At 41.7% G+C, this 19,591-nt stretch overlaps 2 protein-coding genes across 7 annotated transcripts in view; one reads left to right on the top strand and one right to left on the bottom strand.

Annotated features, from left to right (window-relative positions):
• HSP90B1 (heat shock protein 90 beta family member 1) overlaps window positions 1-3,703 on the top strand; it is a 17,604-nt gene extending 13,901 nt beyond the window's left edge. Inside the window, exons 15-18 of the mRNA XM_032168855.2 lie at window positions 2,397-2,475; window positions 2,565-2,720; window positions 3,089-3,211; window positions 3,413-3,703. Coding sequence (XP_032024746.1) covers window positions 2,397-2,475; window positions 2,565-2,720; window positions 3,089-3,211; window positions 3,413-3,442 — 388 coding nt within the window. The 3' untranslated portion in view covers window positions 3,443-3,703. The remainder of the gene's footprint in view (window positions 1-2,396; window positions 2,476-2,564; window positions 2,721-3,088; window positions 3,212-3,412) is intronic.
• The window catches only part of LOC116478027 (ubiquinol-cytochrome-c reductase complex assembly factor 6), a 22,058-nt gene that overhangs the window by 2,128 nt on the left and 339 nt on the right, over window positions 1-19,591 (bottom strand). Inside the window, exons 1-4 of one of the 6 annotated variants that reach the window (XM_058424725.1) lie at window positions 19,370-19,537; window positions 12,419-12,536; window positions 7,262-7,403; window positions 6,401-6,651 (exon numbers count right to left, since the gene is read on the bottom strand). In XM_058424725.1, coding sequence (XP_058280708.1) covers window positions 7,296-7,403; window positions 12,419-12,526 — 216 coding nt within the window. In that variant the 5' untranslated portion in view covers window positions 12,527-12,536; window positions 19,370-19,537 and the 3' untranslated portion in view covers window positions 6,401-6,651; window positions 7,262-7,295. Of the gene's footprint in view, window positions 1-5,973; window positions 7,404-12,418; window positions 12,537-12,864; window positions 13,012-19,369; window positions 19,538-19,591 lie in introns of those variants that run through there. The other 5 variants (XM_058424726.1, XM_032168856.2, XM_032168860.2 and 2 more) reach the window with 5 other exon arrangements.

Below are 19,591 nucleotides of genomic sequence, written 5' to 3'. Positions count from 1 at the left end.
GTCCATTTCAAATCACGTCCCCCACACCCCCAAGCATTAAATTATAGGTATCCAGATAAATGTCTCATAAAGTAGATGGTACAGGACTTGTGAATTAACAGTATTTGAACTCAAGGGCCTATACCTGGAGGTATAGTGAGTCTTTGGTACTCTTTATTTTCAAGAAATATAATATTTCAAGTTTATGTTTTAATGTCACAGCAATGACCTTGAAAATGACTTCTCCCCCTACTTTTATTCTCTCTTCTTTCACCTGGAGTATGTTTCTGATATGCCGTCTAGTCATCATCCTTTTTTTCCCAAGGCCTAGCTTAAGGATTCTTTTTTTTTTCACCTCCAAGACGGAGTCTTGCTCTGTCACCCAGGCTGGAGTACAGTGGCACGATCTCTGCTCACTGCAACCTCCGCCTCCTGGGTTCAAGTAATTCTCCTGTCTTAGCCTCCCGAGTAGCTGGGATTACAGGCACCTGCCAGCACACCCGCTAATTTTTGTATTTTTAGTAGAGACGGCGTTTCACCATGTTGGCCAGGCTGGTCTCGAACTCCTGACCTCGTGATCCGCCCTCTTCAGCCTCCCAAAGTGCTGGGATTACAGGCGTGGGCCACTGCGCCTGGCCAGGATTCTTCTTCTTAAAGCCTTTTCTCACAAATGTAGTCTCCATTGTTGTCACAATTCTAAAATTCCGCATATGTCTTTCAACTATAAATTTCATGCAGAGAATAGTGTTCTGTTTATCTGATATTCCATTGCAATAGTACAAGGGCCTTTTAAAACATGTCCACCTATTAATTTCAGGAAATGATTAATTAACAAGAAGTTACCTTGCATTCAACAAACATGAAGACTTACTATGTCTATGCACTGATGGTCACAGGTAGACATAACTCCTGTCTTTTGTAACATTTAGGCTAGTGAAAATGACAAATCAAAGCCAGGCATGGTGACTCACTCCTGTTGTCCCAGCTACTCAGGAGGCTGATGCAAGAGTATCAGTTGATTCCGGGAGTTCGAGGCTGTAGTGTGCTCTAATGACACTGCACTCTAGCTCAATCCTGGGTAACATAGCCAGACTCCATCTCTTTTTTATTTAAAAAAGAGGGAAAAAAGCACGTCATAACCTGAGCCCTACATAGATAATGTGTACACCAGGATAGGGAAAGATGTGGTTCCTCCCTGTCCTCAGAGCTTTAAACTAGAGAAGAGAGAATAATCACAACCAACAGTAAAAAGCTAAGGATTTTGAAGGTATATTCAAAATGCATTTGGAACTGAGCTCAGATAAAAGAAGTTAATTTTTCTTGGAATCACTGGCGAAGGCATCGTGGAGAAGGTATTATTATTGGAGCACAATCCAGAGGCCACATAGATTTTTCTGAACTTGGGGAGGCAGAGCTACATTTATGGTAGTAAGAGTAAACTAAGAGGGAACAAACAGGACATTAAATCAGTTCATCTGTTCAGCAGTGCTCCAGGTACTTGGGACTCATCAGTAAATAAAATAGTTCCCTTCATTTCATTTTTCATCTAACCATGTCCACTTGCTCCCCACCCCGCCTCCCCGTTAAAAGGGAGCAATAGAGGCTGGGCACATGGCTCATGTGTGTAATCCCAACACTTTGGGAGGCTGAGGTGAGAGGATCACTTGAGGCCAAGAGTTCAAGGGCAGCCTGTGCAATATAGTGATGCCCTGTCTCTATAAAAACTAAATAAGGAAACAATGCAGTCATCCCTTTTTGTCCATGGGGTGTTGGTTCCAGAACATCCCATGGATACCAAAATCCACACAGTCAAGTCCCTTAGGTAAAGTCGTGCCATATTTGCATATAACCTATGCACATCTTCCCATGTACTTTAAATAATCTATAGATTACTTTTAATACCTAATGCAATGTAAGTGCTGTGTAAATAGCTATTATACTATATTGGGTTTTTTATTTTTTTCTTGTTTTGCCCTTTCTAATATTTTCAATCCGAGGTTGATTGACTCCGCACATAAAGTGGACTGGAAAAGTACAGTCATCCCTAGGTGTATGAGGGAGATTGGTTCTAGGACCCCTGCCAAAATCCACAAATATTCTAGTCCCCCAGTCTGCCCTGTGGAACCCGTGTACATGAAGAGTTGGAGCTCTGTGTGTGTGGATTCCACATCCCAAGAATACTGTATTTTCTATCCGAGTTTGGTTGCTGAACCTGCACATACGGAGGGCAGACTGTATTTATTGGAAAAAAAATAGCATATAAGTTCAAACCTGTGGTGTTCAACTGTCAATAGTACATTTTGATTTTTTTTTTTTTTTACCAAGAGTTGTTCTCTGTAATTATGAAAGAATAAGGGAAATGTATGAACCCTAAAATTGGATATGTTTTGTTAATGTGCATTTTTATCTCTTAACAGTTACTATGCGAGTCAGAAGAAAACATTTGAAATTAATCCCAGACACCCGCTGATCAGAGACATGCTTCGACGAATTAAGGTAGTATTACAGCAGTCCTCTTGCTTGTCTTTTAATTTGAATACTTTGTATCTTTTAATATTAATCTAGTGCATCTTCTTGCATCTCAGGAAGATGAAGATGATAAAACAGTTTTGGATCTTGCTGTGGTTTTGTTTGAAACAGCAACACTTCGGTCAGGGTATCTTTTACCAGACACTAAAGCATACGGAGATAGAATAGAAAGAATGCTTCGCCTCAGTTTGAACATTGACCCTGATGCAAAGGTTTGTATCCCCAACCTTCCCACAAAGGCTGGCTGGCTTTCTTTGTTTCTGTTCTTTCAGAATAGGCCTCTCATGATTGAGGGATGTAGCTTTGAGACATTTGCCTAATTTCTACCTTTTGAGAGAATTTTATTGAATGTTTGAATCCCTGTAGTGTCGGGCACTGCACTAGAAACTAAGTCCTCCTTTTATGTCCTCTTTCCTTTTTGCCTGACTCCTTTTGTTAGCTTGGCTGTTCATTCTAGTTGGAGGATTTAGTCTGTGGTTCTGAATAAACAGAAGTGACATTAATTATGATTTTATACATTTAAATGAGTAAAGTGGAAATAAATCCAAGGCATTAATGGGCCCATAAATGTTGTGTTTAGGTGGAAGAAGAGCCCGAAGAAGAACCTGAAGAGACAACAGAAGACACAACGGAAGACACAGAGCAAGATGAAGACGAAGAAATGGATGTGGGAACAGATGAAGAAGAACAAGAAACAGCAAAGGTATGGCAAATCAAGAACGTGACTTGCATTTTCAGTTCTGGCAAAGTTAGAACAGAGTTTTAGTTCTGGCAAGGTTAAGACTGTGTAACTTATAGAAGTCAGACTGAGCATTTAAATTGTTTATTTCATGCACAAACCTATGAGCTAGGTTTTTTTTCTGCTAACTTTTAATACCTTCTGGGTTTTTAAATTTATTTACAGGAATCTACAGCTGAAAAAGATGAATTGTAAATTATACTCTCACCATTTGGATCCTGTGTGGAGAGGGAATGTGAAATTTACATCATTTCTTTTGGGAGAGACTTGTTTTGGATGCCCCCCAATCCCCTTCTCCCCTGCACTGTAAAATGTGGGATTATGGGTCACAGGAAGAAGTGGGTTTTTTAGTTGAATTTTTTTTAACATTCCTCATGAATGTAAATTTGTACTATTTAACTGACTATTCTTGATGTAAAATCTTGTCGTGTATAAAAATAAAAAAGATCCCAAATACTCAGTGTCTTGACTGTCTTGCAGAAAACTACCTAATACTTTGCTGAAATTTTTTTTTTTAATCATGTGTCTTGGGTTCTTTTTCTTAGAAAAGTTACTCAGGCTTATGACTTTTTTTTTTTTTTTTTTTTTTGAGACCGAGTCTTGCTTTTGCCCAGGCTGGAGTGCAGTGGCACGATCTCTCTCTGCTCACTGCAACCTCTGCCTTCTGGGTTCAAGCAATTCTGTGCCTCAGCCTCCCGAGTAGCTGGGATTACAGGTGCCCGCCACCACGCCCGGCTAATTTTTTGTATTTTTAGTAGAGACAAGGTTTCACCATCTTGGCCAGGCTGGTCTTTGAACTCCTGACCTCGTGATCCGCCCACCTCCGCCTCCCAAGAAAAGATAACAAAATCAAAGGTTGAGCCAGTCATGGTGACACACACCTGTGGTCCCAGCTCCTGAGGAAGCTGAGGCAGGAGGATTATATGAACTCAGGAGCTTGAGACTGTTGAAAAACCAAAGAGTTTAAAACGTCTCCCACAGGGAGAAGAGAGAATTTCCTTAAAGATTTCCAAATATATGTAGATACTCCCCCTTTCATAGGGTGGAGCTTAATCTTCCTCTCCTTTTTGAATGTGGGCTAGATTAAGTGACTCCTAAGGAACAGAGTATGGAAAGGGAAAAGGTAACTTTGCAGTGGAGAAACCTGGCAGACTTAACCAAGTGATCAATGTTAATATCACCAGTGATGTGTACCCCCCGATAGGATGTGAAGTGTACTGCTGTGGTTTCCAAAAACCTGTAATCTCAATCTAATGAGAAAAACATATTTAGAATATGTGAACAGTATTCTTCAAAATTTCCAGAAAATTTTCCTCAGAAAAACGCTGAGAAGTAATCATGAATGGCAGAAGACTTAAAGATACATGACAACTATTAATAAATGCAACGTGGTACCGTGGAAACAAAAGGATGTTAAATGGAAAAACTGGTGAAATCTAAAGTCCAGAGTCGAGAGTACAGTTGAGAGTATTGTACCAATATTGGGTTTTTTTGTTTTGAGATGGTGTCACTGTCTCCCAGACTGGAGTGCAGTGGTACGATCTTGGCTCACTGCAACCTCCACCTGGATTCAAGCGATTCTCCTGCCTCAGCCTCCTGAGTAGCTGGGATTATAGACACCCGCCACCACGCCTGGCTAATTTTTGTATTTTTAGTAGAGATGGGGTTTCACCATGTTGGCCAGGCTGGTCTTGAACTTGACCTCAAATGATCTGCCCACCTCGGCCTCCCAAAATGTTGGGATTACAGGCATGAGACAACACGCCCGGCCCCAATACTGGTTTCTTAACTGACATATCATGGTAGCTTAAGATGACAACATTCATAGAAACAGCATGGGGTATATGGGAACTCTACTAGATTGTGGTTTTTCTGTAAATCTAAACTTAAAAAAAAAAAGCTATCTTTGAAAAAAATCACCCATAATCCTACCAGAGAGAACTATCGGCATTGAGTGAAAATCCGCATTGACCTATATTTTGAAATATACTCTTGTTTATGAAACAATTTTAAATTTCACTAGTCTGTTACAGCCAACTGAAATGGTAGTCTTAAGTTTTTGTTTTTACTGTGGGCTAGAGAGAGATGTCTTCGCTGTATATTTAAGGATCATGTGTGTATTAGAAAATTTTGCACAACTTAATTTATGTGCTACAAAGTTTCATTAGAGACTTTACAGTTTTTCTGATGATCTAGTACTCCTCTATGGGCTTCTTTTTCTGTTGATGTTTCCCCACCCCCTACCTTAAGGTATTTTTCTAGAATTAGTTTGCAATAATCATTACTAGCTTCCCTACTTGAGTGTACGTCTTCTGAAAACCACCCTGCTTTTCCCTTTGTGGTAGAATGGCAGCTCCATTACAGAAACATGCTATAATTAAGGTATATATAGCTTCCTTTTATGATACAGGCTTATATTAATTGCTACTTAAAATGTTTCCCATTTGGGGGCCACTATGCATTACCATTGTTAATACTGCTATGATATACTCGTAGAAATCAAAGCCATCAGATCACATTGAATTAGTGATATCTGACACTTTTGCTCCTCAGAATCCTACAATTTCTAAATTTCTGTTGTTCCTAGCAGGAAAGCATCATACTCCTTCAGTTTTTGATAAGCAGCTCAATCATACCTGTCTTGCATAAAAACTGTTTAACTGGCCTAATTACCAAACAGTTTGCAACTGGTCTATCTTGGCCTTTTAAGTTAAAAAACATCATTATTAGGGGATAATATAGTACTGCTTTTAATTTTTAGTGCATATATGTTACAGATTTGGTTCTCCAAGAAACACTGAGGTGCAGTTTAGCAGGGGGTCTATGAAGGCACACCCTTCGATCAACACCTGAGAAAGGAAACAGGGCTGAGCAGAGGGATAAGTTGAGCTGCAACGCAGATCCAAAGACAGTGTCCATAAACCCCATAGGGAGTTGTGGTGGGCCCATCAGAGTTGCCCACCACTCATGTGCTGAAGTGGCCAGGCCTTTCTATTCTCACCTCCAACAGTTATTGGATTTGGGCCCCTTCAGGAGGCATGGCTTTGAGCAAGGCCACCGTAGCCGAGGCAATCCTTCTAGAAGCTCACCATTGAAAGCTGCCAGCATGCTTGATGCTAGGGCAAGAAGCCTTCCTTAGGGAGTCAGGATGGCGCATTTCCATGACCACTACAATGTATAGTTTTCACAACGGGGATCAACTTCAAAACAGGAAGAAAATGTATCTTATTCGAAGTCACTTAGAACCAGCACTTAATGAAATAAAGATGGCATTTTTACCCAAGGTAAATTTTTACTTTAATAACCATAAAACTGATTTTTCATCTTCATGAAGTCATTGTCTTACAGGAGACTCGGATTCAAATCATGACTTTCCCTCAGTAGCCAGACCACTTACTCTGTACCTGTAAAAGGAAGGTATGCAGTGCTTCTAAAGCATGCACTGCATCCATTCATTCACGTGGTCCACTGAGTGACGGTCTGTCCTCCCCTTAAGCAAAAACTGGCTCTAAGGGACAGGTCTTTTCTTCACACAAAAGGTGAGCAATGCCCCCAGCCTTTCATTCTAGAAAGTGATGAGGCAATGATTTTGTATCCACAAAATGCATTATCAAAGCTCACCACCTTGGTGTTCATTTACTAAAGTTAGCAGAGACCTAGAATTTGAAAATATCAGTTTAGCAATGAGAAATAACTCCACTTAGCAAATTCAATTACTGAAACTAGTTCATAGTTTTAAATAATTTCTTAATTTATATGAAATAAAGACAACCCATATAGTAGACTTACAAATATTCTATTTTGCATTATATTCAAGACTAAACATCTTCCAAACCATATTCATGAAATAGTTTGATGATATGTGCTTTGGCAGTTTTCAAGAAATATCAATCAAACCGTAATTAAATTTCAACGTATCGGCTAAACGTCCACTGAGCACCTCCTCTTGCAGTTAGCATTGGACTAAGTGCTTAAGGACAAGTAGTTTGATGCAATAAATTAAGAAATACATACTTAAGACATATTATTCACAGAGTTCTTGGCATAGTTATTTAAGTTCCTCCTGTTGAGAAACTTGAGGTTTGTGTTTTCTTTCTTTCAGTCCCAAAAGCTCTGTTTTGAGTTCTCCACGCTTTGGTGGAATTTCAGGTATTGTCTGCAAAAAAAAAAAAAAAAAACATAAATGTCTAACCCTTAATAAGGCTGTAATTCAATGTAACCTGGAAGACTTTAAAAAGTAAAAAATAACAAAAAGTTCCCTTGCTTGCTACTCAATGATAACTCTTTATTATGAGAAGCTCTGGTTGATCTAAGTCCCTTTCTAACCCTGTGTTTATATGAGTCTATCATCCTGGCAAAGTCTTCAGCATTACGTACTGCAGGACTCACAGAGGATAGCTGGCATCAGAATCGACAGGTTCACAGCTTTGAATAAAACTTTCCATATTTGGAAATTCATTCCTGCACCATCTACTGACTCTCTACCATGTTCCCGGCATAGAAAATAGGCGTTAGGAATTAATTTATTAATTCAAAAATATTAAGTGCCTATTATATGCAAAGCACAAAGCAGTATGCAAAAAAATACAAAATCCTTGCATTCCAGGAAGGTATTCACAGAGTTCTGCATCTATCACCACAATAAATTTTAGAACATTTTCGTCACCCCAAAAAGAAACCCCATACTTACTAGCAGTCACTTTCATTGCCATACAACCCTCCCCCAAATAGCCATAGACAACTACTAGTCTTCTTTTTGTTTATATAGATTTGCCTATTCTGGATATTTTCTATAAATGGAATCATATAATATGTGGTCCTCTGTGTTCTTTCAGGTAGCATAATGTTTTCAAGATTCATCCATGTTGTAGCTTGTATCAGGATTTCATTTTTTATTACTGAATAATGCTCCATTGTATGGATATACCATCTATCCATTCATCAGCTAATAGGCATTTAGATTTTCCACCTTTTGGATATTATAAATAATACTGCTCTGAACATTCATATACAAGTTTTTGTGTGGATATGTGTTTTCATGTCTATTGGGCATAAACCTAAAAGTGGAATTGGTGGGTCATATGGAAACTCTATGTTTAACTGCTTGAGGAACTACCAGGCTTTTCTGAAGCCACTGCACTATTTTATATTCCCATCAACAACGCGTGAGGCTTTCAATTTCTCCACATCCTTGACAACACTTGTTACTTTCTGTTTTACTACGGCCACTGTAGTGGGTATGAAGTGGTATTTCACTGTGGTTTTGATTTGCCTTTCTCTGGTGGCTAATGATGCTGAGCATCTTTCTGTGTGCTTACTGGTGTTCAGAAGATGACTTCTGAACAAAGATATGGAGGAGGATGAGGGAGCCAGCCATGCAGTTACCTAGGAGCATTTCAGGCAGATGGAACCACAAGTGCAGAGGACCTAAGGCAGGAGTGTGGCTTCAGATTCAAGAAGAAGCAAGGTTGTCAGTATAGCTGGTACAAAGTATTCATAGAGCGGTTAAGAGGAGACAAGGGCAGAGGAAAAAGCGAGTGAGGAGATAAAGTCTCCAGTGTTTTTCACTCTGAAATGGGAAGACACTGGAGAGTTCTGAGAAGAATGGCATGTCCTCACTTAAGTGTACAGAGATGACAATGGTAGCTTTGCTGAGAACAGACCACAGGAGAGCAAGAGTCGAAGGCAGAAGACAGGTCAGGAAGCTATTACAATAACAGGTGAAAGTGACTGACAGTGGATTGAATTGGGTAGTAGCATCAGAGGTGGTGAGAAGCAGGCAGCATCTGGATGTACCTTTCAAGTTAATCCAATGGGATCTGCTGATATGTACAGTATGAGAGAGGAATTAAGGACGACTCCTAGCTTTCAACCTGAACTACAACAGAGTCATCTCCTTTGCTATTCAGATGAGCTGAGCCGGACAACTAAAAGCACCTGTAGCAGTTCTCCCCAACACAGCACTGAGCACAAGTCTAGGCAGTCATCATGGTCTCCTCTGCTCGACTCTGCCCAGACCTTCCAGTTCTCAGACTGAAAGACTTGTGATCCAGTTTTGTTACAAAGAACAAAGTGGTTGACAACAGTGACAATAATTGCTGGAGCAAAACCAAAAGACTTAGGTAAAGAACACATAAATGTTAATAAAGCACACTGCTTTCAACACACAGCCAGCCACCTGGGCCTTCAAGTTCCTACAGAGATACCCCATTGCCAATGTCACCACCCAATCAAACTGAGGTGGGCTTAGACCCTTCAATATGGCCCTTCTAAAGACTGTGGCTTCATTCTATCTCCTCCCAAGGTACAGGTAGCTGCTATAACAACCCTTGCACATTCCCAATTATAACAAAATGGGTGAATCAAAGGTCAACTTCCCAGGGTCAAATCCCAGGCATTCCTTCTTTTGCAAGCCCTGCCTGATGTCTATTCCTGCACAAGCTATAGACTAAACTGCATTACTGTGGAAGGTTCTTGTCACTTTGTCTCCACTAGGTATCCCTGATGCTCAATAGAACCCTTTTTAAAAGAGAAGCACTCTGAAGTTGTAAGAAAGAGCTCTTGCAGCATTGTTTGTACAAAAACTACATACTACCTAAATGTCAATAAGGGATTGATCAAATAATATGTCACAGCTATATTATGAAATACTATGCAATAGTTAAAAAGAAGATTTAATATACACAAATGTCTATTTATGTAGATATTAACCAAAACAAGGAAGTTGCAGAGAAATGTGTACATGAACTACTATTCACATGAAGGAAAAACACTCCACAAACTGTGTGTGTGCACATGCGTGCACAGGTGCATTTGTCCATTTTGCATTGCCTGAGGCTGGGTAATTTATAAAGAAAAGAGGTTTATTTGGCTCATGGTTCTGCAGGCTGTACAAGCATGGCACCAGCATCAGTCCAGCTTCTGGTGAGGCCTCAGAAAGCTTTAACTCATGGCAGAAGGCAAAGTGGGAGCAGGTGTAACACATGGCAAGAGAGTAAGTGAGAGAGAGAGCCAGGCTCTTTTAAACAACCAGCTCTCATGAACTAATAAAGTGAGAACTCACTCATCACCACAGGGAGGGCACCAAGCCATTCATGAGGGATTCGTCCCCATGACCCAAACACCTCCCACCAGGTACTACTTCCAACATTGGGGATCACATTTTGGCGTGAAATTTGGAGGGGACAAATATCCAACCCATATCAGTGGGCATTCAACAACAGTGAGAAGTAGCGAAGGATATTCACCAGACAAGAAACAGTAGTTACGTGTAGGGAGCAGACAGGAGAAAAGAGATCATAAGAGGGGGGATTTTCACTTTTTACTCTACATACTTGAACTCAATTTGAATGTTTTACAAGAGTACTGGATTATTTTATGAACAGGAGCAAAAAAGAGACATACCAAACAGAAAGCTTGGGCTTCAGATCCTCAAATCGTCTCATTAAGCTACGTGACTTTGAGAAATCAACTTCACTCTTCTGAACCTGTTTCTCATCTGAAAACAGGAATAACACCTTCAAAATTGTAGTGACAATTAACTGATGTTAAAAATACAAATGGGCCAGGCATGGTGGCTCACGCCTGTAACCCCAGCACTTTGGGAGGCAGAGGTGGGCGGATCACTTGAGGCCAGGAGTTCAAGACCAGCCTGGCCAACACAGTGAAACACCATCTCTACTAAAAAATAGAAAAAATTAGCCACGCATGGTGGTGTATGCCTGTAATCCCAGCTACTCAGGAGGCTGAGGCATGAGATTTGCTTGAACCCGGAAGGCAGAGGTTGCAGTGAACTCAGATTGTGCCACTGCACTCCAGCCTGGGTGACAGAGTGAGACTCTGTCTCAAAAAATAAAAATAAAACATAAGTGCAAATACAAATGGAGCCAGGCACAGTGGCTCACACCTGTAATCCCAACACTTTCAGAGGCCAAGGTGGGAGGACTGCTCGAAGCCAGGAGTTGGAGACCAGCCTGAGCAACATTTTGAGACCTTGTCTCTACAAAAAGTTTAAAAATTAGCCAGGTGTGATGGTGCACACTTGTCATCCCAGCTACTTAGGAGGCTGAGGCAGGTGGATTGATTGAGCCCAGAAATGTGAGGCTGCGGTGAGCTGATTACACCACTGCACTCCAACCTAGGCAACAGAATGAGACCTGTCTCTAATTTTTTTAAAATTATTTTTCAATAAAAATTTCTAAAAAAAGAAACACTAATGATTGACTCTCTAAAAGTGTTACCTGTCCAGGCAGAGTCCAAACAGAAATGACTGCTCCCAACACTGTGCTCCAAACCACTATTCACACCTATAGCATAACAGCACATTCTTGTAATTATTTGCACGCCATACTTTCTCATCTCCACCTCCCCAAGACTCTAATTCCTGAAAAGAACCTTTAATTCCAGTTCCTAATGAATGTTTATTAAAATTAATTTAAATTTCTCCCTCCTTTGAATGCCTATATTCACTCATCCTTCATTCAACAAATGCTTATTGAGTGTCTGCTACATTCCAAGCAGTTGAGATACAAGAGTGAACCAGACAGACAGTCTGGAGCTTGCATTCTACTGAAGCAAACTGACAAAGAACAAATAAATAGACAAAGAACTGCAGATAAGTGCTCTATGGAAACAAAGGATGAGACAGAATCACAGAGGAGGAATTCTTTGGGAGCTAGCCCAAGGACCCTCATTGCTGGAGGAGAGACTTGAGCTAAGACTTGAAGTTTTGAAGAAGGAAACCAAGCCAAGTTGTTGGGGGGGGCGGGGGGGTGGGGGGAGGAGGACATGCCAAGGATAGTAAAAAGAATGGCCTCGAAATGGGGACAGGTTTGATGAGTTGGAGAAACAGCAAGGAAGCAGGTGTGAATGTTAACAGGGGAAGAACTGGTAAAATGGTGGCAGATAGGCCACAGGTAGGCAGCGGCCACACTGTGTAAGACCTCACAGGCCATGCATTGCCCTAGATGCAATGGGATGCCATCCAAAGGTTTTGGGCCCGGGGCAAATGTGATCCTAATTTCGTTCAAGATCACTTTTGCGGCCACGAGGGGGAATGGAGTGGTCCAGGAGTATTTGCATTGCTATAAAGGAATGCTTAAGGCTGGGTAATTTACAAAGAAATGAGGTGTATTTGGCTCAAAAATAAAATATGAGCCCTCCCGCACTCACCAGGTCCGGTCGGTAGTACCTGTGCACCACTTCTGCCCCTGCGCACATGGCCAGGAGACTGGCTGCGAACATTTTCAGGTAAGTGGACATGGGCACGCCCGCGGGCATCGTCGGCAGGCTGGACAGGGAAGGAAGGGACAGTGTCAGAAGTTCCAGCTCACGACTACACCGCGCCAGGGCTGAGGCGCTCCAGCCAGCGCTGGACACGAGACACACGGCGGCGGGGGTGCAGGACGTGCGCGGTCAGGAACCCTGGGTTCTCGCCCAACCCCACGCCTCGGTTTCCTCCTTTACGAGCTGAGGGCACTGAGAGGACGAATGCCCTCCAGGCGGAGGCCCAGCCCCAATCGTTTATCAGTGAGGGGCGCCGGCCTGCGGCATTAAAAGGAGCTCTTGATCAGCAAGCGGAAAACCGACACCAGGTGGTTTCCCCGCGCCCCTTCTACCTCTAGGAGGAGAGGAACTGTGGACTTCGCTCCTCTTTGCCTCTACACACGCGCCCTACTAGAGACTGTACCGGGAACTGCAGGGGTGCTGGGCAGCAGGTCTAAGGGCGGACGGAGCGGACGGCGAGCGGTCCGGACCTAAAATACAGGGACCTGGAGCCGCACCGGACAGGAAAGCGGGAGCGCTGCCGGCGCAGGCACGTGACGCAGGCGGAGGTGGGACGCTGGGAGAAAGCCAGTGACTTTTTTTTTTTAAACCAATTCCCACACTTTCTCAGCCCCAGGCTCCCAGCACCTCCATCACTCTCCCTATAGTTAAATTCTCCTGGCAGATGTGGAGTCTAAGGCCAGGCCGTGGACTATTATTACATCGTTTGTTCTTTCGTGCACACAAAGGAAACTGCACGCCTTTACCACTTTTTTAGGAGGGGTGGAGCCACACATTGAGCATTTGCGTGCTTTTATGGGAGGTCACCCTCCTGTGACCTCTTGAGAGTGAAGTTAAAGGCACTCACTGCCCCTGTGTCTGGCGTCTTTTGATACCCGAAATGGAGCCACATCCAGACAGCTGTGGCCTTATGACCTGGTGCTACTGGGAAAGGGGAAATTTGAAATCGACATAACTTAATCCAGGCATTTTTCGATTGTTTTGATTATTGGTTGATTTTTAAGTAAAAGATTAGTGCAAGGGCCCGGGGCGGTGGCTTACACCTGTAATCCCAGCACTTTGGGAGGCCAAGGCGGGCGGATCACTTGAGGCCTGAAGTTTGAGACCAGCCTGGCCAACACGGCAAGATGGCAAGACCCCATCTCTACTAAAAAATATATATATATATACATATATATTTTTTAATATATATACATATATACACACAAAATTTAGCAGGGCGTGGTGGCAGATGCCTATAATTCCAGCTACTCAGGAGGCTGAGGCAGGGGAATCGCTTGAACCCAGGAGATGGAGGTTGCAGTGAGCTGAGATCGCGCCATTGCACTCCAGCCTGGGCAACAGAGCACGACTCCGTCTCAAAAAAAAAAAAAAAAAGTGCAAGGCTAAATTCCGAAGGATTAAAGTTGTATGTATGACAAATCACAATACTCATATTTTTAAAGAGCTTTATGGAGGTATATTTGGCATACAATAAACTGCACATATTTAAAGTATACAATATGTTTGACATATGTGAGACCATTACCACAATCAAGATAATGAACATACCCAAGACCCTCAAAAGTTTCTTAGTGCTTCTTTCTACTCCCTTCCTCCTCCATGGCCTCATTTCCCTGGGTAATCACAGATCTGCTTTCTGTCACTATAAGTTAGTTTGCATTTTCTGGAATGTTACATAAATAGAATTATACAGTATGTGCTATTTTTTGTGTTGCTTATTTCATGCAGCTCAGTTATTTTGAGATTCATCCATGTTGTTGCATGTCTTAGTAGTTCACTCCTTATTATTGCTAGGTGGGTTTAGACTACAATTGGTTTATCTATTCACTTACTGGTGAACATTTTGGTTGTTTCTAGTTGTTAGTGTGTAAATAAATAAAATTTAAAGGATGTTGGAACCTAAAAAAAACACTGTAAGCCTTGAGAGAGATGTGACTAATCTGAGTCACATACGGTTACAACTTCTGTTCTCAGATTATATATTAACTCACTTTCTTTTCTTGTTCTATACAATGACTAAAGAAAATTAAATGCCAGTGACAAAAACCTCCTGCCTTCTTAATGACCCTTGATTAATTTGCCCTTTATTGTCCTGCTTTGCTGAGACCAGATAACAGAAAACCCATGAGCATTACACTCTCTGTAAAAAGTGTTAAATGCACGCTTTCCCAAAAAGAAACACTGCATATAACCAACCAAATTGCCGTAACTTTGTGCCAATCTTGTATGAAAAGTATTGCAATCCTGCTAAAAACTCCTGTCTCTGCCATACAAATGAAATCTTAACTTTCTTACTTCAGAACGCTGACTCTGTTCCTTTGGAGCTGGTGTTTCCAGGTGGTCCATTCTTACGCTTCGTGCTTGAATAAACCCTCTTTAAGTTAGATTCTGACCTTTTTGGTTATTTTAGGTTGACATTGGTTGATAGATATAAAGCTACTATCACCAGTAAAGTAGATGAGAAAGACTGGTATAGAAGTCTTTCTGAGAACATGGGCTTCCATTTTTATTAGGTACATCTCTAGAAGAATTACTAGAGCATATGGAAGGTGTATATTTAACTTTTTAAGAAATTGCCAGGCCGAGTGCGGTGGCTCATGCCTAAAATCCTAGCATTTTGGGAGGCCGAAGCAGGCGGATTGTCTGAGCTCAGGAGTTTGAGACCAGCCTGGGCAACACGGTAAAACCCTATCTCTACTAAAATACAAAAATTGGCCGGGTGTGATGGTGTGCGCCTGTAGTCCCAGCTACTCAGGAGGCTGAGGCAGGAGAATTGCTTGAACCCAGGAGGTGGAGGTTGCAGTGAGCTGAGATCGTGCCACTGTACTCCAGCCTGGGTGACAGAGCAAGAGTCCATCTCAAAAAATAATATTATTTAACTTTTTTAAAAAAGAAATTGCCAAATGAATTTCCAAAGCAGCTATACAAATTTATTATTTATTTTTACTTTTTATTTTTTTGAGACGGAGTCTTGCTCTGTCACCAGGCTGGAGTGCAGTGGCACAATCTTGACTCAATGCACCCTCCACCTCCCAAATAGCTGAGATTACAGGCACACGCCACCATGCCCAGCTAATTTTTTTTGTATTTTTAGTAGAGATGGGGTTTCACCATGTTGTCCAGGCTGGTCACGAATTCCTGACCACAAGTGATCTGCCTACCTCAGCCTCCCAAAGTGCTGGGATTACAGGCGTGAGCCACCGTTCTGGGCCTAATACTGTATTTTTACTGTACCTGTCCTATGTTTAGATATATACTTACCATTGTGTTACAATTGCCTACAGTATTCACTATAGTAACATGCTGAACAGGTTTGTAGCCTAGGAACCACAGGCCATACAATATAGCCTAGGTATACAGTAGGCTGTACCATCTAGATTTGTGGAAGTACACTCTATAATATTCTCACAATGAAAAAATCACCTAGTGACATTTCTCAGAATATATCCCTATTGTTAAATGACAAATGACCATATTTTCTTGTGCTTCTATTTTCTTTGGTGATGTATCTGTTCAAATCTTTTGCCCATTTTTAAAACTGAGTTGTTTTCTTATTGGTTTTGAGTGTTCTTTTATATGTTCTGGACACAAGTCCTTTATCAGATATGATCTGCAAATATTTTCTCCCAGTTTATTGCTTTTCATTAATTTTTTGAGAAGTTTTTAATTTTAATAAAGTATAATTTATCAATTTTCCCTTTTGTATTATATTTAAAAAATATAACCCAGGGTCATAAATATTGTCTTCTATATTTTCTTCTAGAAATTTTACAGCTTTGGGTTTTACATTTAAGTCCATGATCCATTTTGTTTTTTTGTATGGTGTGAGGCAGGAGGCGGGACTTGACTCCCAAGGTGGAGCTTGGACACAGGACCAGATTGAGGACCAGCTAAAACAGGGAAGAGGTGGAAGCTCTTCTCCATAAAACACACCAACTAATGTGCCACGTCAGTTCAGCTTTGCCATGGCAACACCCAGACGCTACCACTCCTTTCCATGGTAATGACCCACTGCCCCAAAAGTTACCTCCCTTTTTCTAGAAATTTCTGCATACTCAGCCCCTTGATTTGCATATAATTAGAAGTGGGTATAAATATGACTGCAGAACTGCCTCTGAGCTGCTACTCTGAGCACACTGCCTATGGGGCAGCCTTGCTCTGCAGGAGCAGTCTTGGAGTTGTAACACTGCTGCCTCAATAAAACTATTTTCAGCTCACTCTTGATTGATTTATTTCCTGGGTGAAGCCAAGAACACTCCTGGGCTAAGGGCTTGCCTGCCCTGCATCATGGGTACAACTTTGTTTTGTTTTTGCATATAGATATCTGAACTGCCTTTGAAGCTTAGTTGAAAATCAGTTCATCACTTGTCCATGTATATATGTGTCTATTCTGGACTCTATTCTATTTATCTCTCTTGATGCCAACACTACACTGTCTTTTTTTTTTTTTTTTTTTTTTTTGAGACAGGGAATCATTGTGTTGCCCAGGCTAGAGTGCAGTGGAATGATCTCAGCTCACTGCAACCTCCACCTCCTGGGTTCAAGCGATTCTCCCATCCAGCCTCCTGAGTAGCTGGGACTACAGGCATGTGCCACCACATCTGGCTAATTTTTGTATTTTTTAGCAGAGACGGGGTTTCACCATGTTGGCCAGGCTGTTCTCGAACTTCTGGCCTTGGGTGATCTGCCCGCCTCGGCCTCCCAAAGTGCTGGGGTTACAGGCATGAGCCACTGCGCCTGGCCGACACTGTCTTGATTACTGTAGCCTTATAATAATTCTTAAGTCAGGCAGTATTAGCTCTCCTAGCTTTGGTTATTCTAGATCTTGTATTTCCGTATAAATTTTAGAATCATTTTGTCAATTTCTACCCAAAACGCTTACCTGGATTTTGGTTAGCATTATATTGAATCTTTAAACATCTTCACAATATTTGGTCTTCTGATCCATGAATACAACATATCCGTGTACTTATTTAGTTCTTACCCAATTTCTTCCAACAATGCTTTTCACTTTTTATGATACAAGTCTTGAATCTTTTGTCAGCTCTATACTTAAATATTTCATATTTTTGATGCTATTGTGAATGGTATTTTTTCTAATTGTCTGTTGTTAGTACATAAACTACAATTGATTTTTCCTATATTGATATTTTATCTTGCAACCTTGTGAATCTCACTTATTAGTTGTACTAGGTTTTTTGTAGGTTCCACAGGATTTTTTACATAAACCAGCACCAGAGCAATGAATAAAGACAAGTTTTTTTTTTTTTTTTTTTTTTTAGAGATGTCATTTATCAATCTTGAGGAAGTTTACAAGGAAGTTCCCAGTTCTGTTTCTAGATTGCTAAAAGCTCTGGTGGGCCAGGTTCACAAGCAGAAAAAGTTGTCTTCCAGACTCAGATGCAGGATGTTGAGAGAGAGACACTGATGGGATAAAAGACAGTTTGCTGCAACTGCTTCACAATTTTCAGGTTCAGTGTCCTCACCAACAACTCCTCCCATATGCTTTTTTTGTTGTTGTTGTTGTTTTGAGACAGAGTCTCACTCTGTAGCCCAGGCTGGAGGGCAGTGGTTCGATCTCAGCTCACTGCAACCTCTGCCTCCCGGGTTCAAGCGATTCTCCCACCTCAGCCTCCCGAGTAGCTGGGACTACAGGTGGCAGAGATGGGGTTTCAACATGTTGGCCAGGTGGGTCTCCAACTCCTGACTTCAGGTGATCCACCCGCCTCGGCCTCCCAAAGTGCTGGGATTACAGGCATGAGCCACCACGCCCGGCCTCCTCCCATAAACTTTCTTTTGCCATTCAAGATTGAGCAGAGGACCCTGGTCTCTTGAGGTTATGAATGGAGCTGGCAGGACCCAGAAGCACAGCAACCCACAGTGAGGGAAGCCCTTGCTGCCAAGGGTAATTCCCCGAGTGCAGACATCCTGAGAAAAGTTTACTCTCTTCACACACACTTTCAGTCACCAGAATTCTCTCCCTGAAATAACTGAGGCAAGCCACCTGCTGTAAGACTTTTCTAGACGATGGTCCTGAGCCATTGACAAAATCAGAGAGGATGGGCTTTTTTCACTCACTCAACATATATTCATTGAATATTTACCATGTGCCAGGTTCTGAGTAGTGTCTACTAATGGACAGGGTATTCATAAAAGTTCTGTACTGTTTTAAAAGTTTCACTTAAACTTTAAACAGTTGATATATTACAAAAATCTTTCTGTATTTACTCACGATAGCCTGGATCCTAGAATGAAGAAAATACACGGAGCACAGAGCCACAGCCATCTATCTCCCAGCTCACAGATCACGTGAGAAATAAACTTCTGTGGCTGTAAACCACTGACGGTTTGGAGTTACCTGTTACTATATGAATAAACTCAGGAAAGCCAACAAATACAGCAGCCATGTTTTTCATCATCCTGCAAACTAGAAAAACCCAAAAGCCTATTCCATTAAGAGTTCCTTAAAGTACAAACACCAGTGACAGAAATTGAGAACTAATGAAACAAAAGCCAGCTGCAAGAACCACTGAGACACAAAAGAGGGGTTAGTCTGTAAGATTACGAACCACTGAGATTTAAAAGAGGGGTTAGTCTGTAAGGTTATGGGAGGTGATGCTCAAATGGGATCTCAACGTCTCGTAGACGTCAAACGCTAATATTCTCATATATCCAAAGTAACGCAGAGAGCGGTTTATGTAGAGCTTTACATTTTACATAGCAGCTTTACATTCACCCTCATTTCACAGACAAGAAAACTGAGGCCCAAGATGGCACAGCGGCCTCGACGCCCAGGTTTTCCACTTCCAAAGTCCCTCCGTCACATCTCATTACCTGATAATGCAACACAGTCTTTAATCGGGGCGAATTTCGGGGTGGAAAGGACTAAATAATGCTGATAAGCGTCATCATCCCATATACACAGCACCCAAAGGACAGCACCCTATAGCCCACGCGTCCACCAGCCCCCGAAAATACTGGAGACAAAAGCTGACGTCAGCAGAGCGCTCCTCGTCCCCGTCATCTGGTCCTCCACCCTTCCCGAAAGGCCAAGTG

The sequence above is a fragment of the Hylobates moloch genome, unplaced genomic scaffold (genome assembly GCF_009828535.3).
Source record: "Hylobates moloch isolate HMO894 unplaced genomic scaffold, HMol_V3 SCAFFOLD_12, whole genome shotgun sequence".
Classification (NCBI taxonomy): Eukaryota; Metazoa; Chordata; class Mammalia; order Primates; family Hylobatidae; genus Hylobates; species Hylobates moloch.
The sequence above is the reverse complement of the archived record's forward strand: the minus strand, read 5'-3'. Positions and strand labels throughout refer to the sequence as shown.